The sequence below is a fragment of the Delphinapterus leucas genome, chromosome 1, assembly GCF_059928025.1.
Source record: "Delphinapterus leucas isolate spDelLeu-1000000601 "Yukka" chromosome 1, BTC_Dleu_Yukka2, whole genome shotgun sequence".
NCBI classification, from domain to species: domain Eukaryota; kingdom Metazoa; phylum Chordata; class Mammalia; order Artiodactyla; family Monodontidae; genus Delphinapterus; species Delphinapterus leucas.
In genome coordinates, this window is record NC_143129.1 from 112059049 (window position 1) to 112085444 (window position 26396).

General features: G+C 37.6%; 1 protein-coding gene across 2 annotated transcripts; it reads left to right on the forward strand.

The window, feature by feature from the left end:
* The first annotated feature begins 1172 nt into the window (after positions 1–1172).
* On the forward strand, positions 1173–22838 carry LOC111164036 (guanylate-binding protein 6). Of its 2 annotated transcripts, none has more exons than XM_022553330.3 (11): positions 1173–1299; positions 12615–12831; positions 13630–13757; positions 16012–16121; positions 16324–16520; positions 17876–18121; positions 18860–19140; positions 19863–20075; positions 20978–21080; positions 21417–21610; positions 22558–22838. In XM_022553330.3, the coding sequence occupies exons 2-11, from the start codon at positions 12642–12644 to the stop codon at positions 22783–22785; spliced, it is 1890 nt and encodes a 629-aa protein (XP_022409038.1). In that variant the 5' UTR covers positions 1173–1299; positions 12615–12641; the 3' UTR covers positions 22786–22838. The 2 variants fall into 2 exon arrangements, with proteins under 2 accessions (XP_022409038.1, XP_022409040.1); XM_022553332.3 differs by having other exon boundaries at positions 12629–12831.
* Positions 22839–26396: the final 3558 nt, after the last annotated feature.

The following is a 26396-nucleotide window of genomic DNA, read 5'->3' on the forward strand; positions in this document are numbered from 1 at the left end:
CAATAAGGATAGTTAGATACTGTTTGACCCAAATGGCCGTAGAAGCAGATACTCAGCCTGAGACTTTGGACTTAGACCAAAGTTCACTTGGCCTGTAAAACAATGATACATGAGACAGTGACAACCCCTAGCATGTAGTAGCATCACACTTACCTAAACCAAGGGTGGACAAACTATAGCTCATAGGCCAAATCCACCCTATTGCTTACTTTTGTAAATAAAATCTTACTGGAACATAGCCACACCAATTTGTTTACCCATTGTCTATGGATACTTTTGCTGAATAGTTGTGACAGAGATCTGTGGCCTGCAAATCCTAAAGTGTTTACTATCTGGCCTTTTATGGAAAAGTTTCCATAGACAAGGAGAATGGTGAGGAAGGTGGAGAAGAGGAGGAAGGAGGAGGACTCCTTTGTTCTCACAGCCTGACTTCCTTGGGCGTCTTCCTACTGCACCTCCATTTTTCTCTTATAAGCTGTTCCATTTCCTTCCTCACTAACAAACAGGCACACCCAATCACTTTCTTATCTGACTGAATAAATCCCTTTGAAACTGGTCCAATTGGCTAAACTTCTGTAGAAAAGGAGCTGTACCTATGTTAGGAGAGGGTCCATGTTTTGGGGAAGTACAAGAATGCCAAGCCAGTAGTGAGCATCCCCGGATAATACCATGAAGGTTATTCATTTTCATCTTTACTTATCTTTATTTTCTAATTATTATAAAAGATACTTGTTTCATTAAATATATATATATATATATATTAGGGAACAGGTTAAAATGTTAAGAGCTCTTCACTAAACACAGCACTCAGGAATCCTCGCTAAGCGAAAAATACTTGAAATATACTTGGTTTATACTGCTTTGCTTACATTTGTGCCATGGATTTTCTAATTTTCTTGTTTGTCAAGGAGACGTAAGCCACCATAAGCAACCTTACACCCGGGAGAGAGGTGTATCAAGAAGAGAGGCCAGGGAAGTCTTCAATGTGGGGAGGCCCAAAGAAAGCTGGTGGAATGTGTTAGGATGCAACTGTTGGATGACTGGATTTTTCTAACTTCCTCTCACCTTGCACCCCACACCCATATTTGTGCTGTAGTCACTAAATCTGGCACGACTCTGCTGTCTCAAAAACAGCGTGAATTACTTTCAATTTCAGTTTTATCCCGTTACTCTACTGGAAGGGGAGACTGGCTTGCTCAGTCTGTTTTAGCTTTGATAAAGGAGGGACAGAAAGGTGCAAGGAGCAAGTGAGCAAGGGGTGAGAGGCAACTGGAACTGTTCTTGGTGTGTGTGGAGCAGGTATGTCTATCTCTTTTATGTGCAACCCCAAATTGATTTCTGATTCAAAGTGACAATTGAGAGAGGGCAGGTTGCCTATTGTCTGGGGTGCAGAGGTCTATGGCTGGCTTCAGTTTGGAGGACGCTCAGCTTCTCTGGATCAGTAAGATCTGCAAAGTGACGGGCACACTCTGTCTCCCTGGATGTGCTGCTCCTCGAAAGAGTCCTCATGGGAGTTTGCCTGTCTTGCTTTATCCAGCTCTGTGGCTGGCATTAGAATTCAGAGAATAAGACAGTCTCTGCAGGGCTTCCCTGGTGGCGCAGTGGTTGAGAGTCCGCCTGCCGATGCAGGGGAAACAGGTTCGTGCCCCGGTCCGATAACATCCCACATGCCGCGGAGGAGCTGGGCCCATGAGCCATGGCCGCTGAGCCTGCGCGTCCAGAGCCTGTGCTCCGCAATGGGAGAGGCCACAACAGTGAGAGGCTCGCGTACAGCAAAATAAAAAAAAAGACAATTTCTGCCAAGGAGGTTATAGGCAATTATCTTTTAATCTTTCTATCAGTCATACTTAAGAAAGCTTCGTAGCGAGAGCTCTGAAAATATCTATGTAGAGATAAATTTAGTCCCCACATAGCTGATTTTTTATTAGTTAAAAATTAAAAATCTCTTCAAAACTCTCTCTTTTTCCTTCTCTCTCTCTGGCTCCCCCTCCTCTCTCTCTTCCCTCTCTCTTCTCCCCCACGCCCCGTGTTTGTTGGTTTGTTTTTCATAGTTACATGGAGTCTTTTGCAGCATTTAAAAAATCTATACAATCTGGGTTTAACAACCCCTCTGGATGATTCTTCTGTAGATCAAATTTTGAAAACCACTCCTGAGCAGGACTGAACAGTTGTACTTTGTTAATTGAAGTTAAAAATTCTGTAGCCTATTCACAGCTAAGAAATCACAGATCTGTTTTTTTTGTTTTTTGTTTTTTTGGAGCAAAGAGAACAAAGAAGCAGTTTATTGAGGCAAAGGCAAAAGGAAACACTCAGAGGAGAGTGTGGGGCACCCCTGCAGGGTTTTTTGTTTCCCACTTTTATCTTATTTTTAGCCCTTTGAACGGGTGGGGTCTTTTATTTTTTTTAACGTTTTTATTGGAGTATAATTGCTTTACAGTGGTGTGTTAGTTTCTGCTTTATAACAAAGTGAATCAGTTATACATACACATATATCCCCATATCTCTTCACTTTTGCGTCTCCCTCCCTCCCACCCTCCCTATCCCACCCTTCTAGCTGGTCACAAAGCACCAAGCTGATTTCCCTGTGCTATGTGACTGTTTCCCACTAGCTATCTATTTCACATTTGGTAGTGTATATATGTCCATATATACACTACCACTCTCTCACTTTGTCCCAGCTTACCCTTCCCCCTCCCTGTGTCCTCAAGTCCATTCTCTAGTAGGTCTGCGTCTTTATTCCCATCTTGCCCCTAGGTTCTTCATGACCTTTTTTTTTTTTTTAGATTCCATATATAAAGTTGTTTGCAGTTATTCCTCTCACATCTTCCTACAGCTTCCTTTAGTCTTCACTCTAAAGAGGGGACTGGACAACTGCAGAAATTATAATGTAGCTGCTAGAGGCCCATGTTTTCCTTTGTATTCTTTACTCCCCACACTGAAGAATTAGACAAAAGGAGATGGTGCAGGAGCAGTGTTTGAATTTGCTTGCTGCTTTGCTCTGATAAAAAATTTCTATTTGTAGACCTTGTTTCTTAGTAACCTAGAGTTCACAGACTGTGTTCAAATGCACCCAATGGACCAACTTGTTCAGTGCAATTATTATAGATAAATCTCCATCTAATTCAACAAACATGTACTGAAATCCTATTTTGTGTCACATGCTATGCTCAGATATAAGCTTATAGTATTTAATTTTATTATCAAAATATTCTCCAGGTGGGACCTATAATTTTTCTCACATTACCCCTATAATTATCTTTTTTTTTAAATTTAATTTTATTTATTTATTTTTATACAGCAGGTTCTTATTAGTTATCTATTCTATACATATTAGTGTATATATGTCAACCCCAGTCTCCCAGTTCATCCCACCACCACCACCACCACCCCCAATCTTTAAAAACTTAGGTTTAGCTAGGTGAGACTCCTTGTTTAAGGCCACATGAGTAGTAACTGATAGAGCTGTTTTCTCGGGGTTTTTTTTGATAATATTAGATGTATCTTGAATACTTGACCTATAAATATAAAACTGAATATTTGAGATATTTGAATATTATATCATGTTTATATATTCTGATAATGAAACATGCATAGATATTATAGGAAACTTTTAATATAATAGCAATCAAAAATATGCTAGGAGACCCATGGTATAATTGTGCTTTTAATACTTAACTTTTCAAATCAAACTTTGCCTTGGAAAACAATGACAAGGAAATCCCATATCCTTTTCAACTAGCTTTACCCAGTGGTGATCTCTTGCTAGATTTGCTTTCTCTCTCTAAATATATGTATATCTCTCTCAATGTAATATAAAATGATATTTGCATTTTTATTCGTATTCTCATTTCTGGGACTAAGTTGCAAAAAAACCTGACCCTTCTCAGCTAAATACTTCAGCCTGAATCCCTTAAGATACAAGACATTCTCCTGTCTCCTGCCTTCTCTTTTTGAAAGGGAGGCTGCATCCTTTTTTTTGACTTCATTCCCACACAGCTGCTGCTTCTTCTACTTAACACTCTTCTATACCTGCAGGTAAAAGATGAGCACGTAGGATCACACTAAAGTGTTAGCACATTTTGGTGTATGATGGTCACTTGAAAGCTACCACTGGTTATTGATAAAGGAACTTATAGGATAACCAATGTCTTTGCAGTTGCAAATAATTTGCAATTAATTTGCAATTAATTCTGCCAATTAATTGGTTGCAGTAGCATGGCACAGAAAAATAGATTGTCTGCTTTTTTTTTTAACTTTTTATTGTGAAAAAATATATTTAACATAAAATTTACCATTTTAACCATTTTACTTAGTTCAGTGGTGCTAAGTACATTCACATAGTTGCGCAACTATCACCACTATCCATCTCCAGATATTTTCACCATCCCAAATGGGAACTCAGTACCCTTTAAATAAACAATAACTCCTCATTCCCTCTCCCTGCAGCCCGTGCTAGACACTATTCTACTTACTGTCTATGCATTTGACTATTTTAGGTAGCTCACATAAGAGGAATCATATTATATTTTTCCTTTTGTGTCTGGCTTATTTCAGTTAGAATAATGTCTCAAAGGTTCATCAATGTAACATATTAGAATTTCATTCTTTTTATAGCTGAATAATATTCCATTGTATGACTTGCCACATTTTGTTTATCCATTCATCCCTTGATGGACATTTGCGTTGTTTCACCTCTTGGCTAATTTAGATACTGCTGCTGTGAACATTGGTGTACAAATATCTGTTCAAGTCCCTGCTATTAATACGTTTGTGTATATACCCTGAAGTGGAATTGCTGGATCAAATAGTAGTTCTATGTTCAATTTTTTGGTGAACCACCATAGTGTTTTCCACAGTGGTTGCATCATTTTACATTCCCACCAGCAATGCACAAGGGTTCCAATTTTTCTACATCCTGGCCAGCACTTGTTTGCCTTTTTTTTTTGGTAATAGCCACCGTAATTGGTGTGAGGTGGTATCTCATTGTGCTTTTGATTCATATTCTCCTAATGATTAGTGATGTTAGGCATCCTTTGATGTGTCTATTGGCTATTTGTATATCTTTGGAGAAATGTCTGTTCAGGTCCTTTGCCTATTTATGAATCACATTTTTTTTGCTGTTTTTTTTTTTTTAATTTATAAATTTTTATTCTGTAGGAGTTGTTCCACGTGTAGATGTGGTGTATCTGTGGGGAGGAAGGTGATCTCCGCATCTTACTCCTCCGCCATCGTCCAAGAAGTATCCCACTTTGATAACTGTTTTTAGTAATATGACTTCTCTTTTTTTCTTAGTCAGTCTAGCTCAAGGTTTGTCAATTTTGCTGATCTTTTTGAAGAACCAATGCTTGCTTTTTAAAATTTTGTTTATTGCTTTTCTGTTGTTTATTTCTGCTTAATCTTTATTATTTCCTTCATTCTGCTAGCCCTGAACCTGTTTCTTTCTCTAGTTACTTAAGTAGTAAACTTAGGTTGTTGACTTGAGGTTTTTTCTTTTTTATCGCAATCATTTACAGTTATAACTTTCCATCTTAGTATTGCTTTTGCTACATATTATAAGTTTTGTTATGTTGTGCTTTCATTCTCATTTGTCTCTAAATATTAACTAATATTTCTTGGAATTTCTTCTTTGACCCGTTGGTTAAGTGTGTGTTGTTTATTTTCCACATGCTTGTGAGGTTTCCAGTTTTACTCTAGCTATTAGTTTCTAGTTTTATTCCACTGTGATCAGAAAAGATACTTTGTATGATTTCAGACTTTTTAAAATTTAAGGTTTGTTTTATGGCCCAAAATATTGTCTGTCCTTGGAAGTATTCCATGCACATCTGGGAAAATGTGTATTCTCCTGTTGTTGAATAGGAGTGTGCCATATATGTCTGTTAGGTCCAACTAATCTGTAGTGTTGTTCAAGTCCTCTATTTTGTTATTGATCTTCTGTCTGGTTTTTCTGCCCATTATTGAAAGTAGGGTTTTAAAGTCTCCTGTTATTCTTGAGTGCTCTGTTGCTCAATTCTGTCAATGCTTGCTTCATATATTTTGGAGCTCTGATGTTTGAGGCATATATATTTAGAATTGTTTTATATTCTAGTGACTTGACTCTTTTACCTATTCATAATGTCCTTCTTTGTCTCTTTTAATAATGTTTGAAGTACATTCATTCTCTCTTGCCTCATATAGGTATAACCACCCCAGCCCTCTTTTCATTGCAATTTGCATAGAATATCTTCTTCCAGTCTTTCACTTTTAACCTGTGTGTGTCCTTAGATCTAAAGTGAGTTAGACAACATGTAGTTGGAGCACTTTTTAAAAAAATCCATTCTGCCAATCTATGCCTTTTCATTGGAGAGTTAATCCATTTACATTTGTTAGGGGGAGTTTTATCTATCTGCATTTAAAGTTAGTACTAATATGGAAGAACTTATTTTTGCCATTTTCTTATTTATTTTCTATATGTCTTATTGCTTTTTGTTTCTCATTTTCTTCATTTCTGCCTTCTTTTATGTTTAGTTGATTTTTTTGTACTGACATATTTTGATTCCCTTTGCATTTCCTTTTGTGTATATTCTATAGATATTTTCTTTGTGATGGCTGAGGTGATTACAGTAACACTCTTATAATATCTATTTTGAAAAGGTGCCAACTTAAGTTCAAATGCATACAAAAACTCTACTTTTTCATTGCTCTTCCTTCCTTCACTTTATGTTATTAATGACAAAATTACATCTTTATATATTGTCTATCCATTAACATAGATTTATAATTTTTATGTATTTGTTTCTTATACACTGTAGAAAATAGTGTAATTAAACCCCAAATTACAATAATACAGGTTTTTATATTTACTGATAAATTCCCTTTCCCAGAGATCTTTCTATATTCATATAGTTTTCTGGTTACTGTCTAGTGTCCTTTATTTCAACCCTTTAGCATTTCTACCAGGACAGGTCTAGTAGTAATGGATATCTCAGCTTTTCTTTACCTGGAAATGTCTTAAGCTCTACCTCAATTTTGAGAGCAGTTTTTATGGAAAGAGTTCTTTTTTCTTAAAAAAGTTTTTTTTTTAAAAAAATTGAAGTATAGTTAATTTACAATATTGTGTTAGTTTCAGGCATACAGCATAATGATTCAGTATTTTTGTAGATTATATTTTATTAAAGGTTATTATAAGATAATGGGTGTGATTCCCTGTGCTATACAGTATATCCTTGCTGCTTATCTATTTTATACGTAGTACTTTTTATCTGTTAGTCCTATACCCCTAATTTGTTCCTCCCCTCTTTTCTCTTCCTTTGGTAACCACAAGTTTGTTTTCTACATCTGTGACTTTGTTTCTGTATTTGTTTCTGAATATACATTCATTTGTATTATTTTTTAGTTTCCACACATAACTGATATTATTTGTCTTTCTCTGTTTCACTTATTTCACTAAACACAATATTCTCTAGGTCCGTCCATGTTGCTACAAATGGCAGTATTTCATTCTTTTTACTGCCAAATAATATTCCATTGTCTATATACTACAACTTCTTAATCCAGTCATCTGTTGATGGGCACTTGGGTTGCTTCCATGCCTTAACTATTGTAAATAGTGCTGCTATAAACATTGGAGTGTATGTATCTTTTTTGAATTAGAGTTTTCATTTTTTCTGGATATATACCCAGGCATGGGATTGCTGGATCATATGGTAGTTCTATTTTTTGTTTCTTAAGGAATCTCTATGCTGTTTTCCTTAATAGTTGCATCAATTTACATTCCTACCAACAGTGTATGAGTGTTCCCTTTTCTCCACACCCTCTCCAATATTTGTCATTTGTGATCTTTTTGATGATAGCCATTCTGACTGGTGTAAGGTGATAGCTCATTGTGGTTTTGATTTGCAATTCTCTAGTAATTAGTGATGTTGGGCATTTCTTCATGTTCCTATTAGCCATCTGTATATCTCCTTTGGAAAAATGTCTACTCAAGTCTTCTGTGCACTTTTTGATTGAATTGTTTGCTTTTTGAGGTTGAGTTTTATGAGTTGTTTGTATATTTTGGATATTAACCCCTTGTTGGTCACATCATTTGCAAATATTTTGTCCCATTCTGTAGGTTGTCTTTTTGTTTTGTTGATGGTTTCCTTTGCTATGCAAAAGCTTTTAAATTTAATTATGTCTTATTTGTTTATTTTTGCTTTGATTTCTTTTGCCTTAGGAGACTGATCTAAGTAAATATTGCTACAATTGATGTCAGAATGTTCCACCTATGTTCTCTTCTAGGAGTTTCAAGGTTTCACGTCTTACATTTAGGTCTTTAAACCATTCTGAATTTATTTATGTATGTGGTGTGAGGGAATGTTTTAATTTCATTATTTTACATGTGGCTTTCCAGTTTTCACCGCACCACTTGTTGAAAAGACTGTCTTTTCTGCATTGTATATTCTTTCCTCCTTTGTCACAGATTAATTGACCATATGAGTGTGGGCTTATTTCTGGGGTCTCTATGCTGTTCCATTGAGCTACGTGTTGTTTTTTGGTGCCAATACCATGCTGTTTTGATTACTGTAGCTTTGTCGTGTAGTCTGATGGCTGGGAGGGTTATACCTTCAACCCTGCTCTTTTTTCTCAAGATGGCTTTGGCAATTCAGGATCTTTCATGGTTCCATATAAATTTTCAGATTGTTTGCTCTAGTTCTGTGAAAAATGCTTTGATAGAGATTGCATTAAATTTGTAGATTGCTTTGGTAGTATGGCCATTTTAATAACATTAATTCTTCCAATCCAAGAGCACTGGATGTCTTTCCATTTCTTTGAATCACCTTCATTTCCTACATCAATATTTTATAGTTTTCAGAGTATAGTCTTCAACTCCTTTGTTAAGTTTATTCCTAGATATTTTATTTTATTTTTGATGTGATTTTAAATGAGATTTCTTTATTTTCTCATACTAATATTTCTTTATTAGTGTATAGAAATGCAAGAGATTTCTGTATATTAATCTTGTATCCTGCAACCTTGCTGAATTCATTTATTAGTTCTAATAGTTTTTGGGTGGAGACTCTAGGGTTCTCTATACAGAGAGTATCATGTCATCTGCAAATAGTGACAATTTTACCTCTTCCTTTCCAATTTGGATACATTCTATTTCTTTTTCTTGTCTGAATGCTGTGGCTAGGACTTCCAATACTATGTTGAAGAGAAGTGATGAGAGTGGGCATCCTTGTCTTGTTCCTGAATTTAGTGGGAAGGCTCTCAAGTTTTCACCATTAAGTATTATGTTGGCTATGGGTTTCTCGTAAATGGACTTTATTATGTTGAGATATGCTTCCTCTATACCCACTTTGACAAGAGTTTTTATCATGAATGGATATTGAATTTTGTCAAATGCTTTTTCTGCATCTAGTGAATTGATCATGTGATTTTTGTCTTTCCTTTTGTTAATGTGGTGTAACACATTGATTTGCCTGTATTGAACCATACTTGTGACACTGGAATGAATCCAACTTGATCATGGTGTATGATTCTTTTTATGTATTGTTGATTTCAGTTTGTTAATATTTTGTTGAGGATTTTTGCATATATATTCATCAAAGATATTGGCCTGTAATTTTCTTTATTTGTGGTGCCTTTGTCTGGTTTTGGTATCAGGGAAATGGTGGCCTCATAGAATGAATTTGGGAGTGTTCCCTCTTCAATTTTTGGAATTGTTAGAGAAGGATAGGTATAAGTTCTTCTTTATATGTTTGGTAGCATTCCCCAGTGATGCCATCCAGTCCTGGATTTTTGTTTTATGGTAGATTTTTTGTTTGTTTGTTTGTTTTTACAGATTCTATTTCACTTCTAGTGATTGGTCTGTTCAAATTGTCTGTTTTTTCTTGACTCAGACTTGGCAGTCTCTATGTCTCTAGAAGTTTGTCAGTTTCTTCCAGGTTGTTCAATTTGTTGGCATATAACTATTCATAGTATCCATTTATGTTATTTCGTATTTCTTAGGTTGCAGTTGTTATTTCTCCTCTTTCATTTCTTTTTTGTTTACTTCGGTCCTCTCTTTTTTTCTTGGTGAGCCTGGCTAGAGGTTTGTCAATTTTGTTTATCCTTTCAAAAAGCCAGCTCTTGGTTTTGTTGATCTTTTCTATTGTTTTTTGATCTCCATTTTATTTATTTCCTCTCTGATCTTTATTATTTCCTTCCCTCTGCTGACTTTGGGCTTTGTTTGTTCTTCTCTTTTGGATTCTTTTGGGTGGTGGGTTGTGATGAGTTGCTTCTTTCTTGTTGCTTTCAAGATTCTCTCTTTGTCTTTTGACAGTTTTATTATAATATGTTTCAGCATGGGTCTCTAATTATTTATCCTATTTGAGTTGTTGAACTTCTTGCATTTGTAGATTCGTGTTTTTTCATCACATTGGGAATTTTTAGTGATTATTTCCTCAAAGAATCTCTCTGCCCTGCCTCTCCGCTTATGCTTCAGTGACTTCCATAATGCATGTATCTGTCTACTTGACAATATCCCATAAATCTCTTAGGCTATATTACTTTTAAAAATTCTTTCTTCCTTCTGCTCCTGAGACTTTATAACTTCAGATATCTTAGCTTTAAGTTTGCTGATTCTTTCTTTTGACTGTGTAAGTCTGATCCCTTCTAGAAAATTTCTAAATTCAGTTATTGTATTTTCTGGTTTCAGAATTTCTACTGGGTTCCTTTTTATTATTTTTATCACTTTGTTGATTTTAAAATTTTGTTCGCATATTGTTTTTCTTTTCTTTCTTTTTCTTTCTTTTTTTTTTTTTAGAAATGTGTGGGTGGGATGGAGTTACAGCTTATTTATTTATTTATTTAATGTTTGGCTGTCTCAGGTCTTAGTTGCGGCATGTGGGATCTTTCGTTGTGGCATGCAGGCTTCTCTCTAGTTGTAGTGCATGGGCTCCATAGCACATGGGCTCAGTAGTTGCACTGCGCAGGCTCTCTAGTTGTGGTGTGCAGGCTCCAGAACGCGTGGGCTCTGTAGTTGAGGCATGCGGGCTCTTTAGTTGTGCCGCATGGGCTCAGTAGTTGAGGCACATGGGCTTAGTTGCCCTGCAGCATGTGAGATCTTAGTTCCCCAACCAGGGATCAAACCTGTGGCCCCTACATTGGAAGGCAAATGATTCACCACTGGGCCATCAGGGAAGTCCCCACATATTGTTTTGCTGGTATTCTTTAGTTCTTTGTGTTTTCATTTAGCTTTCTGAGCATATTTAAGAAAGTTATTTCAAAGTCTTTGCCTAGAACACTTAGTGCATGTATTTCTTCAGGGGTGTTTCATACTACTTTATTTTCTTCCTTTGAAAGGGCCACATTTTCTTTGTATGCCTTGAATGGGCATACATTTCTTTGTATGCCTTGTGATTTTTGTTTTGTTGTTGCTTTTGTTGAAAATTGGGCATTTATAAAAGCAGCTAACTTTCCCATTCTTTGCATACTGGCTTTGTGCCAAGGAATTCTTTCACTAAGCTGGCCCTTGGTTTTGAGGCTTGGGATTAAGCTAAGGAGAAACCATAAAGTCTTTTTAGGCTTTTCTGAGCATGCATCTTCCCTGAACCTGTGTGTGCCTTTTCAGTTTTCCCCTGTATATGCTGCTTTTAAATATCTTAATTTCCCAAAGTTTCTCTCCTTGGGTCTTTTGATCATCTATTGTTTGTCTCCACCCTGAAAAGGAAAAATTCAATTTCTCCTCTCAACTTTCTATTCTCCATACTTCACTTCTGGTCACCACATATCTGGGCATTTTTTTCACACTAAGCACTTCTGACACTAATTTCCAAGAGTTAGTCCATACCCCACAGGTTAAGGGCTCAGTCCCACAAGACTGGCCCCCAGTTCAAATGCCAATTGCAAGTCTAGGTTGTCACCTGGACTTCTAACTGGCTATACGTTGGAGCTTCCCACCATCTCCTCTTCAGGTTCAATAATTTGCTAGGATGGTTTACAGAAATCAGGAAAAACAGTTTACTTACTAGATTACTGGTTTATTAAAAAAGGATACAGCCCAGGAACAGCAAGATAGAAGAAATGCATAGAGAAAGGTAAGAAAGTGTTGTGGAGCTTCCATGTCCCCTCTAGACATGCCATCCTTTGACCACCTCCATGGTCATCAAGTCAGAATCTCTCTGAACCCTTTTAATTAGGGTTTTTCAGTTTTTTAAATGAAGTCTTCATTAAATAGGGATGGTTGATTAAACAATTAGTCATTGATGATTATGCAACTTTCAGCTCTTCTCTGATCCCCAGAGGTTGGGGGATGAAGCTGAATGTTCCATGTCTCTAATATCATGGTTGGTTCTTTTAAGTATGAGTTTAGGTGGGTATGTACTTTATGTATCACAGGGCTTGGTATATCGTAGGCCTTCAGTGTGTAGTAACAATAACTTGAATTTTATTATTATTATTGAAGTAAAACTATAGAGAGTGATAATAGCCAGTGTTTCACTACAAACCTCATCAGAGATTTGAGGGAATGATGGAGGAAAACCTCTGTAGTCTGCTAATTCTAGGTTAGCTTTCGTCTCATGGAAAGTACAGAATTCTTACCAAGTCCAACGTTGACAAATGCTTGTATGACTCTGAGTTAGGGAATGACTTTATAATCTTATTTCTACTAGGAAGCACTTTTAAGTTAGCAGGTTGCCATGGCATCTGGACCCAACATGAGGGACCCCATTTGTCTGGTGGAACATGACAATGAGCTGCTGTCAGTGAACCAGGAAGCTCTACAGATTCTTGAGAAGATTTCACAGCCTTTGGTGGTCGTGGCCATTGTAGGACTGTATCGTACAGGCAAATCCTACTTGATGAACCGTCTTACAGGACAGAACAATGGTGAGTGTTGTACTTGGTCAGGATCCATTTGTTTGACTCTAGCTGATATCTCAGCCTCTTAATTTTCTTCCCTGGTCATGTGAAGGGAGAACAAAATTCCTCTCAATAAACCACCGTTTCACTTCTAATTCTCACCACTAAATCACTACCTTATTGTGATCTGTTATCATATTTTTTGTTTTATTCCTATAAAGCAATGTTTCTCCTATGTATGCAAAAAATCCTACCTTCTTCTACCTGCTTAAGTACTGGGCTCTTGCAATTGTGTCTTCTCTCTCTCGAAACACATTTTGCTTTTCTATGGAATATTCTCATCAACATATAAAGATGTTTCATTATATATTATCTTAAAAATCCTTCCTGGACTTCATATCCTATTGTGGCTAATACCTCTTCCCCTTTTCAAAAATTATTTTGTCTGGCAAAAAATATAATCTCAATTTCTTTTTTCCACTTTTTTACCTGCCCATATTTTACTGCAATCCACTTCTCTCTGTCTCTGAACCTCACCATTCTTTCAAAATACTCTTCTTATGGTTATCTGAGACCTCTGTTTTGTCTGATTCATGGATACCTCTTTGTCTCCTTGTTGATCCCTTGCTTGGCATCATTCTCACAATTAATTTCCCCTCCTCCTTGAAATAGGTGACAGACAAAGTAGGACATTCTTGAGGAAATAGAGAAAGCACCATGTTGTATGCTGGGGTACTTAAACTCCAGTAAGTCTGACGTTTTAGCCCCTGGGCTGCTTAGATTATCTGCTGTAACTGAAAGTTGCTTTCTCCCCTCCCCTTGCAGGTTTCCCTCTGGGCTCTACAGTGCAGTCTAAAACAAAGGGCATCTGGATGTGGTGTGTGCCTCACCCCTCCAAGTCAGACCATACCCTGGTCCTTCTGGACACAGAGGGCCTGGGCGATGTGGAAAAAGTAAGGCAGAAAATCACAGATAAATCCTTTTTATTCTGGATTTTCTCCTTATTGCTTGACGATCATAGACATTTAACTGCTGTTGTCTATTTGTAAAGTCTAGAAATCACCTATAGTAAAGGAGGCAGACTATGGTTTGTTTGAATCTCACTTCTAGGTAAGGTATCATGGTATGTTAGATAAAATCTTTTATTTCTTGGCACTGTGTGGATGACTTGATTACATTTAATAAATAATTGTTGAACAACTGAATTCTAGACCTTTGAACTTAGTACTGTAGATATCACTGACCAAAATAAAGGTCCTGTCCTCGAAGAGTCTTTAGTCCAGTTGACAAGGCCACACATATGCAGTCGGGTTTAATAAAGTATGATTGGTAAAGAAGCAGGTTGGAGAGAGGAAGAAGTGCTGCATTGCAATCTCCAACTTCTGTCAATTCCATGTGAGCTCTAGATTGAACGGTCCTTTTGAGTTATCCTGAGCTGGGACAAGGGTGCTGATAAATTATTGGAAGCCTGCTCTGGAAGCCTTTCTAATTAAGAGGCCTGACACCTAAAGACTGTCTTTCACCAGCACTCCCAACAGCTGGGGGACTAAGTCCTTTAGTCTTGAAAGGTGATCCAGGCAGCACCTCACAGTTTCCATAACTTACAGTTAAGTGTAAGGATGCCTTGGTAAGAAAGTGGAGAAACATCAACCTGGGAGTGAGGAAAGTTTTCTGATTCACCTTCTTAGCTACCAGATGAAGAATGTATTTGAGGGTTAGAGTTAAGAGATGGGTTTATATTTTCTATGATGAAGTTCATCAACTACTCACAGAGCATTGTAGAATGCTGTAAGATACCTCTGAATGTGCTGTTTCTATAAAGGCATGTGTTTGTCCTACAAGAAACATTTTAAGATGGATTTTTGGTATTTTAGCTTTCTACTAATGGATGAAATAAATTACTTTTTTCCCACTTACTTTGAGACTTATTTGGAAATAGTCTAAATTTCTATAGCTTTCTATTTCTTCCCAAAGGAGAATTAGAAATTCTGTATTTATTTTAAAATCATATATCAAGCAATGATATAGTCTTGTTGTTGAAATAATTTATTGTTTGTCATAAATACCACTTCTTCTTATCCTAATTGATTATTTTTAAAAATTGCATTTTGGGGAAATAAAGTGATGAATAGACTATTTCCCCCCCAAACTCCAATATAGACTCTTCTTGACATGAATCACAGTTTTTGCATTTGTTCTAGGGAATAGCTTCACAACCGTTATAGTAGAAATGATCTCTGGATTTACGCTATTACTTAGACAGTGCTATGATTTATACAAACAAATTAGCCTGGCCTTTAAGGCCCTTCATCAGGCTGCACTAGAGCTCAAATGTACTTCTCCACTCAACCTCTGCTCCAGTCAGATGAAATGACTCTATTTTCATTACAAGACCCCTGTATGCTCCCATGTCTAATTTTGCTTCTGTGAGTGTTTCTATCTATGGGACCACCTTCATTTCTTCAATTCCACATTCAGCCAATTCTTTAATACTCAGTTCAAGACTTTGAGGAGGCTTTCATATCATAGATTCTTTCTCCAGCTTTCATAGCTCTATTCTTCCTTGACAAACAAATTTTAATTTAATATTATAGCTATAAGTTCAACTGCTTATATACACTACTAAGATGTAAGCTTTTTATAGGTATTGTCATCTTTGTTGCATTTATTGTTATGGATTTTGTCACTGCTTTGAAATAGGCATCTTGAAAGGAATAACTGTCATTTTTAACATGGCTTTTTGAAATCTAAGAAACAGTAGGGAGCATTCAGTAACTTCCTGCAGATATTTACTGACTGGATACAATTTAAACACCCAGTTATGCCAACTGTGGTATATTTTATATGGGCTGTGATTAATAAATGTTTGTAGAATAAATAAGTGCTAACAGTCATCATTGAATACATAATTACACACCAAGTACTGTACTAGATTTTATGTATATGTTATTTTACTTCATCCAATTGAGGGGAAAAAAAGCACTATGAAGATAAGAAGGATTTTATATATGAAAAAATTGGAAACATAAAAATGTCTTTGTAATTGTCAAAGCTGTTATCTGTATTTATGTTTCTCTTCAAACAATTTCTTTGCATGGTGAGTATGTCAGCTGAAATAATAAATGAAAATATGATAGAATAAGTGTATGAATGAATTTCTAATTTAGGAGTAAACTCCTAAGTCTCGTGTTCAAATGTGCTTTCTAGGGTGACCCTAAGAATGACTCGTGGATCTTTGCCCTGGCTGTGCTTCTATGTAGCAGCTTTGTCTACAACAGCATGAGCACCATCAACCACCAGGCCTTGGAACAACTGCAGTATCCTTCCAGGAACTGAACCACCAAGTTTCATTGAGTTTTTGGGAATGGAGGTAGAGTCAGTTTCTCCTTCCCTGTTATTTAGCTGCCTTTAGTGGAGTGGAGGGGACTCACAGCAAAAGAGAGTGATTATAATACTTTTAAATTAGGGAAATGTGGGAATTGTGTGTAGGGGTTTTCTTTTCCTTAACCAAGTTCCTAGTTATGTGACAGAGCTCACAGAACTCATCAGGGCCAAGTCCTTTTCAAGACCTGGTGTACTAGAAGATTCCACAGAGTTTGTGAGTTTCTTTCCAGACTTTATCTGGACTGTACGGGATTTCACCCTGGAGCTGATGTTAAACGGTCACCCTATCACAGAAGATGAATACCTGGAGAATGCCTTGAAGCTGATTCCAGGTATCAGAGCATGGCCTGGACAGTGGATGGTCCAATAGAGGGTGGGATCTACTACACACCGTCCACCATCTCTGGGGCTGCATTTGTATTTGAGACTCGATCAAAGTCTGTAGAAACTGTGGCTGGAAAGCAGATTGCAAAGCTCTAGGGACTGGAGTCTAAGTTCTCTTAAGAAAAGTAAAGTGTAAGGTAAAGTGAAATTATTCAAAACCAATTTGTTTTTCATACCATTTTTAACTTAGCATCCAGATTACAATGGGTGCTAATTCTTCTAAAGACCAGACACTTGAGTTCCCTATTTTGGCTTCTGCTTTTTTTGTTGAGGAAAAAAACCTGACAAGATACTTGTTAGACATGAAATTAAAATGAAAAGTCAACCTAATGAAAAGAAAAGTGCATTTCACATAGTTAGGTATTATTTTTCTCAAAGAGGGAACTTTCTAATCCTGTATAGTATATCATCTACAAAATGACTTTATGTTCTAAGTAATCCTGAAGAAGTGTGTGTCTTTTCAATCTATGCCTTTTCAATATTTGCAATAATTTTTAGAACATTCATTTTACATTCCATATCACACCTTTCTCCTAATTCCCATATATTTACCCATGCTTTAATTACAAATTAATAAATTATTTTAATTGGTTACATTTACAGTGGGTGTATCTGATGAAATCTTGAAAGATATATCAATTCTGATTTATTCCTTTTTGTTTTCATTTTTCTATTTATGCTTTCTTTAAATATTTATTGAGAAACTGGCTAGGTGGGAGAAGACAACTGTCAGATCAAATATAATCCTTTATGTCAAAGAGGTTATTGATTAGTGGTGACATCTTAAAATTACATTTTAGGTACATTTACCCTTCAGTGTTTTTTACTAAAAATTAGCTAACTCTGTACCAATTATTTTTTAGCATCAAAATCATTTCCCCTAAATAATCTGGTGTCATTCCTAATATTCCTGATATTGTTCACTATCCCTTTTTTGTGGCTCTTCTTTTTAGTCCCACAGCTCAATTCCTACATGAGATTAAGTAGAGCAAAAAGTCACACTTGACCTTTCATTCTTTTAGCCATTAGTTCAGTAAACATCTAATAGACAACTACTCTACCATGCGCGGGTCTGGGGATACCAGCCATAGGTTTCTTTTACTGGATCAGAAGTCTCCCCAAATTTCTCTCCAGAGTTACATCATTGGTATAAGTTTGATGTGCATAGAAGTACTGAATGTCTATGTTAAAGGAGTTATAAACATAGAAGACAGCAAAGATACACAAATCCCTGTCGTAAAAACCATTAGCTCCCTTGTCCCAAGAGTCTTCCCAGTCTAATCTCTGTTTTTCTGTCCCTCAGGCAAGAATCCCAAAGCCCAAACATCAAATCTACCCAGAGAGTGTATCAGGCATTTCTTTCCAACACGGAAATGTTTTGTCTTTGACCGGCCAACAAATGACAAAGAACTTCTAGCTGATATTGAGAATGTGTCTGAAGACCAACTGGATCCTAAATTCCTGGAACAAACAAACAATTTCTGTTCTTACATCTTCACCAATGCAAAAACCAAGACCCTCAGAGAGGGAATCACAGTCACTGGGAACCGTGAGACTCTTTTTCCCATTTCCGTGGGACCATTGAATATTTTATATATGTGTTTTTCAGTAGTTTTGTGTGATTCCGTATAGAATTTAGGTTCTACAGACATTCATACTCCATGAAGAAATGTGTATATTTTATACTTATCTTACTTTGGGAGATTTAAAAATCTCTCCCCCAAATTGCAAGTTTTGTCACTGAAATCTGTGGCTTCCACTGATCTGAAAAATTCCTACACTAAGAAAAAAATTCACTATCTGGGTATAAAAACAAAATTCCATTTTCTCAGGGGAAGTCTTGTATAGTAAGTGTTCTTCACAAGGAGAATACAAAAAATATTTTGGGAGTTTACAGTGGTCCAAAAATAAATATTAGCCCATAAATCACTGAAAAATCCATTCAAAGCCCCAGAATTGGGAATAAATATAATCTGATATAATCTGATATACCCTGTCTCATCTAATACCTCTGTAATCTATCTTGCTTTCAATATTTCAGATATCCCCTAGTATTTTACATACAGGTAAATTTTTAATTTTTTTCAGCCCTGTGGGCTGGAAAACCATAAAAATGAAGAGCCAGTAGGGAAATGAAGGTAGGGATAGTAGAAGGGGGAAGTGGTGTGTGTGTGTGTGTGTGTGTGTGTGTGTGTGTGTGTGAGACCTTAGAAATGTAGCCTCAGAACCCTGGTGCCTATTGACTGATAACTTAATATTTATCCCTTAAATGTCCTGGTTTATTCAGGTCTGAGGACTCTGGTTGTGACCTATGTGGATACCATCAATACTGGAGCTGTACCTTGTTTGGAGAACGCAGTGACAACTCTGGCCCAGCTGGAGAACTCAGCGGCCGCGCAGAAGGCAGCCGACCACTACAGTGAGCAGATGGCCCAGCAACTGAGGCTCCCCACGGACACGCTCCAGGAGCTTCTGGAGGTGCACGCAGCCTGTGAGAGGGAAGCCATTGCAATCTTTATGGAGCGCTCCTTCAAGGATGAAAATCAGGAATTCCAGAAGAATCTTGTGGTAATTTCTCTTTACTATTTGTCCCCTTCTCTTGAAGAAGGGGAGAATATGACAGACTGAAGAGGCATCTGTCAAAAGCCTAGCAGAGCCTTTATTGAACCCATGGCTCATCCCTCTCTCGAGGATAAAGTAGTCTGTGTTCCCATCAGGGATATAGGGCTTCAAAGGACTACATTTCCTTCTTTTTTCTGCCAAGCCTCAGGCAGTTTATCTGGAAATGTCTCTCATCTCTGATGTAAAATCAGTATAGATATCTTCATAAAGTAAATACTTCTGTGGATTCCAAGGCTGTCCAGAGCATCCAAAAGTCATTCTGAAGCTGGTTTCTTTTCCTGTGAACACATTCCCATGACCAGCACGCAAAATTTCTCTTATCAGCCCCTCATTCCAGGCCATTTTCAACTTAGGTTGCTCCTTGTATCATTGACTATAGAATCACTGAATGTTGCAGCTGCAAGGAACCACAGAGATTAGATAATGTGACTCCAACATTTCAGATGAAGAGCCTGAAGGGAGGCTAAGAAACTTTCCTGTGGTCTTACAGAGAGTTTTCAAGATTGTGAGTAGATCAGATCTTGTGATTGCTGTTTTATTCCCTGTACTCCAACAGAATGCTTTTCTCCTGAGGACCACAGTCACACCAGTCCTTCTACCAGATTCCTTGGAAACGTATCTCCTCTGTTCCTTGCTTCTGGTGACATCTCTCTACATTTCCCTTGCAGGAAATCTTAAAGGATAAGAAGGAGGGTTTCTTGCTGCAGAATGAACAGGCATCTGTCGAATACTGCCAGGCTAAACTTCAGGAGCTTTCCAAGGCCCTAATGGAAAATATTTCAGCAGGCACTTTTTCTGTTCCTGGAGGTCATGAACTCTACAGGAAAGCAAAGGAAATGCTTGAAAGCGAGTATTGCCAAGTGCCCAGGAAAGGAGTGAAGGTGAGGAATAAGGGGAGCATGGGGAGTCTACAGAATAGAGTCAAGGGGGGTTCCTGAAAATCTGAGAGCACAGCACCAGGTGTGGGTAATGAGAGAGCATGGGCGTATCATGACAGTTTTAGCACTTGAGGTCCATACAATGTTCTTTATTCCTGAGGAGAAATGTCCATTCCCCCAAAATGACTATGGATTTCTAAAGTTCACGAGGCAGAACAGAAATTGTTCATTTCTTCATCCAACAACATGCTTTTTGATGTGCCAAGTGCAGACGATCTACAAATCAGAGTCTTTGTACTCAAGGCTGATCACAAGAGAGGAAGTCCAATACACAGACAATTGCATACAAAGTTATAACTCTTCTGAACCTGTGAAAATGGGCTACATAGGTGATAGTAACAAATGTACTAATAAAAAAGTAAGAATGATAGCAAGAATGCAGCTGACATATTTTGAACTGTTATTGCCTATAGCCATAATGCTAAGCTCTTTCGCTAGACTCTTTAATCCTTCAAATAACATTAAGAAGCATCTACGCTTATTGTCAACTAACTTGTCAACAAACTAACTTGCCTAAAGTTACAGACAGCAAGTAGCAGAGGAAAACAGCAGCACGTTTTAGAGGCAGTATTTCACATTGGGAAGAGCAATATGGGAAAGCACCAGAGATCCTGGGCTTGTAGAACTGAACATAGTTCTGACTGGCTGGAATCTGGAGTGGGTAGAAGGAAGGAGCACGGGGCTAGATACTGGAGGAAGACAGGTCGCCGTAAGGAGCTTAGGCTTGTAGTGAACCACTGTAGAATTTTAAACATGAAGCAAAAAATTACATGGACATACTTGTTTCTGCAGCACTAATCTCCTCAATGGAATTTTAAGTTCTGTGCTCCTTCTTGGTTCCTCAGGCAAACGAAGTCCTCCAGAACTTTCTGCTGTCACAGGTGGCAATAGAGAAATCCATCCTGCAGGCAGATAAAGCCCTCAGTGATGGGGAGAAGGCTGTAGTAGGTAAGGAGTAGGGCTCTGGCGGTCCCGCAGTTCCCTCTGACAGGTGTGAGAGCAAAACCTTCCTGATAAGGAAGAAGGAGCCTCTTCTCCATCTGTGGGACAGGTCTGCTACATCCAAAAACAGCAAGGGGAGTTGTGGTTGGACATGGTTAGATGTCAGCCAGACAGAGCCTCTCCCATCACATTCTGAAATGTGCTCTTGGTGGTGTGGACACAGGGGGCGGATTTCAGAGATTTCCTACCTCCCTTTCCAATTTTATTTGGTCTCTGAAGTCAGGAGGGTAGAGATCAGTCCTTACCTTATTTTCATCCCTCTCTAAAACCTTCTTGGGGCAGAGGAGCAGACCAGGAGGGAGACAGCTGAGAGGGAACAGGAGCTGCTGAAACAGAAACTGCAGGAACTGGAGCAGCAGACGGAAGCACGACAGAGGAGTCTCCAGGAAAACATAGCCCAGCTGACAGAGAAGCTGGCGAGGGGAAGAGAAAACCTACTGAGAGAGCACAATATGATGTTGGAGCATAAGCTGAAGGTAGGTCAGGCTGTGGCCTTAGTAGTGCTTGACGGTCATTACCCTTGTACATCAGGAAGGGGTGGGCGAAGGTTACAGCAAGACTATGGAGGGAAGCACCCCTGCCATTTACTGCTTGTGATATATTAAAATCCTGAAGCCTTTGAATCCTTCCAAAAAGCCTTTGAATTCTACTGTATAAGTAGACTCTGGAGAGTTCAGCATGATTATGGCCCCTCCAGTCCCCTGGAGAATATAAATAGTGTTTGGATATCCATTTTGAGAATTTTTAAATGATCTCATGAGGCTTCATTAAACAGATATTCCAACCACATATATTTGATATGAGCAGCAACTGGTTTGCTTTACCAGGATCATTGCCAATTACCAGGAACCTTGCTACCACCCAGAGACCCTGAGGTAGATCTATGCTGTCGTAAAACTATTGGAAATGTCCAGACTTAAAAACATAGAGAGGCAACGGCTTCTAAACTTGCTACAATGTCTCCAGGTGTGGATAGATACCCAAGCTATCACGTGACATAGAGGGGATTTTCTCACTGTCCATCTGGACGTGTTTATAACAGATTTCTATGATTTGGCTGACTGCACCATCTTGAGTGGGACTGAGAATTAATGCAATCAGACCAAGGTTACCTCTCACCTCTCATTTTTTGGCTGGAACATATATTTGTCCTCATGTCAGGCTTAGCTTTTTGGCAAAACCCAATGGTATGTGAATATTAGTAAGGCTGTAAACTATACTTTCTCTTAGTGTTTAGGTCCAAACCAGTAGATATTCTGTGTTACAAAATTCTCCTTTCATGACTGAGTAAGAAAGAACAATTTTAGCAGTGAAGCAAAGATAATTTGCAAAGTTTTAAAGTTTGACAAAATGTAACCCTTGGAAAAAAATGGGGATTTAAAAAGTTTTACTTCCCTTCTCTCACTTTTTTTTTTTTTTTTAGGTCCAGGAAGCTCTGCTTAAAGAAGGATTTAGAAAGAAATCTGAGGAGATGAATGCAGAGATAAATCATTTGAAAAGTATGATTGATAATACTAAAGATGATGATACTCCCTGGCTGGCAGTAGCCTTGGACAAATTTGGCAAAGAGGTCTCTTCACTATTGTGCACTCCAGGCAAACTTCTTGGTCATATTGTGAGTGGTGTGAGCTCCCTATTTAAAACGAAGTAGGTCTTCTTTTAAAGAAATTACAGATACACAATATATGTACATGCTCTGGCCTATGTTTGGTGTGAATGCTTTTCACTTTCGTTCAGAAAATCTTTAAATATAAAAAGTGGTTACTAGAAAATAATGCCTGGCCCACATTAGATAGAATAAATGCATGGACACTTTGATATAGCATGTTCACTTTTAGGAAATATATGTGTGCAAAATCATATATATGTATATATACATACATACATACAAGAGGCCTGTTGAGGCATCCCTTTTAATGGCAAAAGATGGGAAACTACTTAAATGTCCATCTATATAAATTGGTAATATACATTTTCCATGTACATATACTGGAATACTATGTAGCCAGTAAAAAAACTGATAGTGGAGGTTTATATGTATAAATATAGAACAACCTTGAAGATATATAGTAGAGTGAAAAAAATGAGGTACAAAACAGTTTGTATAATCTGTTCACCATAAAAAATGCAATTATTATGTGCACTCATATATATGTACACATAGAACGCCTCTGGAAGATTCATTAGAAAGTGGTATCATTGGTTCCTTCTGGGGAGAACAGCTTGGCATTAGTGATGGAAGGGACACACACTTTTCATTATATCCTCTATCTTTTCAATTTTGTAAAGAAAGCTTGTATTATCATTTCTCAAATGACAAAGAAAACATAAAGTATAATACTAAAAATGATAAATGGAATGTGAAATTGACTATTAGATGATGAAATTGCTCATTGTTTCTAGAAATGACATCAGTCTTTTCAATGAGTTGGATCAGAATACTAGAAAGCATAAAATTTGCATCCTAATCTTGTTTTCACTTTGGCTGTGTTTTTAATCCCTTATATTTCTTCAAAAAGAAGATATAAACTTTCCTGTTACCCCTTGAAATCTCAGCTAGAGGAGCCTTCACTTCCTCTCTTTGAGTTACACTTCTAAGGTATTGGAAGAAAATTACTAAACATTAAGAATATGCACTGGTGAGAGGAATCCCATCGTTCTTGAATGTTCATTGATTGACTCTCTGCTGCAGGCAAGGGCCAAAGACGTGATGTATCATTGAAGAACTGGATGCCTTGATAGTACTGGGGATTATAGACCCTGACGCATGGAGGCCACCTGTTAGCATTTAAACATCAGAAGCCCAAGTACATACCATAGTGATGAGAATCATGGTTTGTCTTAGCTGAGGCTGCTATAACAAAATTACCGTAGACTGGGTGGCTAAGACAAGAACGTTTATTTTTCCCCGTTTCTGGAAGCTGTAAGTCCAAAAGCACGTGCCAGCACTGTTGTGTTGTTGGTAAGGGTCCTCTGGCAGCTTTACAGATGGCAAATTTCTTACTGTGTCCTCACATTTTTGGAAAAGGGAGGAGGCGGGGAGAGAACCTCATGATTCTTTGTTATAAGGGCACTAATCAGATTCATGAAATCCCCATACTCATTACCTAATTTCCTCCCCAAAGGCCCACTTCCAAGTACATTGGAACATTAGAAGTTAGGGTTTCCTCAAATGAGTTTTGGAGAACACAAGCACTCAGTCTATAATGTGGTTGGAGTGGCAGCCAGCCAGACCTGAGCAGAGAAAACTCTGAATATGGCAAATAGAACAGGGTGTCTGTAGAGTCAAAAGGGAGGGGAGGAAACAATCAAATGGAGACAAGGATGTTTACCAGGAGGCTGAGAGGTAGCCTCGATAAAAAAGACACAGTCCATAGCCTTGATCTAAACCAATTTCAGATCATGAACCTATCACCTGGAGGAGAGGGCAGGATCCCAAGAGAAAGGACTCTGCAACTCTAGAACAAGGTTAAATGATAATGATTTCCCCAGTCCCCCTCCTAGGGGACCTCTGGAAATTCACTTGGTACCTGTGTGCTGGGAAATGGGAATGGCCAAACGTTTCGGTGACTCTTGGAATCAGGATCCAAGTTTGCAGTGATACTCAGATCCTGAAAAGACTTCACAGTCTCCCTGTTAAAGTAGAGGCACACAGGATCCTGGTAATAAATGCAGTCTTGGCTCAGGTGCCATGCAACTAATTTGGTCTCGTATTTGTTTTCAAATAAAAGTAAAGTTCATCTGAGGACAGAAACTGTTACATATTTTTCTGTACATCTTCATAGAGTATGTTTAGGCACAGAGTGTACTACATAAGAATCTGCTGGAAAAACAAAAGACTGACACATGTGTGACTTATCATGCCAGATTTCTATGAACACTCTAAGCGTCTTTGGTAATAGATAGTTCGGATTTTACATACTAGATTAAGGTCTCTAAGGTGACCCTTTAAACCTTTAAGGTCTTAAAGGCTAGCAGAGCAAAAGAAACTTTTCTGGTGTAGTCTTCTCAGTGACTTCGTGTATCACAGTTTTTGTGCCTCTGCAAGGATGGTAACACGTCTTCACTGGAGCTTTAAATGACTCTATCCAGTTGTGGCTTCAAGTGTTCAGAAGGAAGAATAGCTTTGACTTTTAAGGAAGCAACCATATAGTAATGAATAGGTGGCCAATAAATGGTAGGCTTTAATGAAAAAGCAAACTGTTCTATAGAAATATTGTGTATCTGTTCTCATTGAGAGCTTGAATTAAGCAGATGTTCTAATCCCTTAGACTAGAGACACCCCGAACTGAAGAACAAAAGGAAGTCTTGACTTTTTTAGATTTGACATATAAGGGACATCATACAGTACTTGTCTTTCTCTGTCTGACTTATCTCACTTAGCATAATGGGCTCAAGGTCCATCCATGTTGTCGCAATGGCAGAACATCCTCCTTCCCTGTGGCTGAATAATTTTCCATTGTGTACATGTACCACTTCTTTTTTATCCATTCATCTGTTGATTAGTGTTTAGGTTGTTTTCATATCTCGGCTATTGTGAATAACAGTGCAATAACCATGAGAGTACAGATATCTCTTTGAAATACTGTTTTTATTTCCTTTCAATAAAAAATAATAAAAACAACTTGTATTGATCACTTAAAAAGAGAAAAAGGCTTTCAAAAGTAGTTAACAATTTATTCACACATCTAGTACTCATTAAGGAATACTTAGTTCCAATTATTTACACTGTTTACTAAATTCTCATGCCCTACCTGCCATTGTTCTGGATTATGTGAAGAGAGCAAAGTAAAGATCTTGTTCTCATGCAGGTTACCCCCTATACGGAAGTTACATAATATTATGGCAATATTTAGGCAGTAATAAATGTTGCATATATATATATATCTTGCCTGGATAGTGACTAAGACTCAGAGTAGAAACCAAATAGTCCTTCCTTCTTTAAGTTTGGTTTCAATCTACTCCATCTTGCCTGGGAATATAATTGTGCATTATTGAATCCTAAGGACCAAATATGATAACGTTAAAGCATAGTAAAACCCAGATGCATGGTGATTGAAAGAATAAATAAATAGATGAATGTTTGGATGAATAACCGAGTGTAATATTTCTTTATCATTTCAAGGGGTAATAAATATCCCTACCATTACCCATAGTCAAAATAGTAAAGGTGTTTGCTGAGAATATTGTGTTTTTCCATCTGATGGAAACAAAATACAGAAAAGATCTCAAATCTAAGACCCTTGGATTGATGCCAGCCTC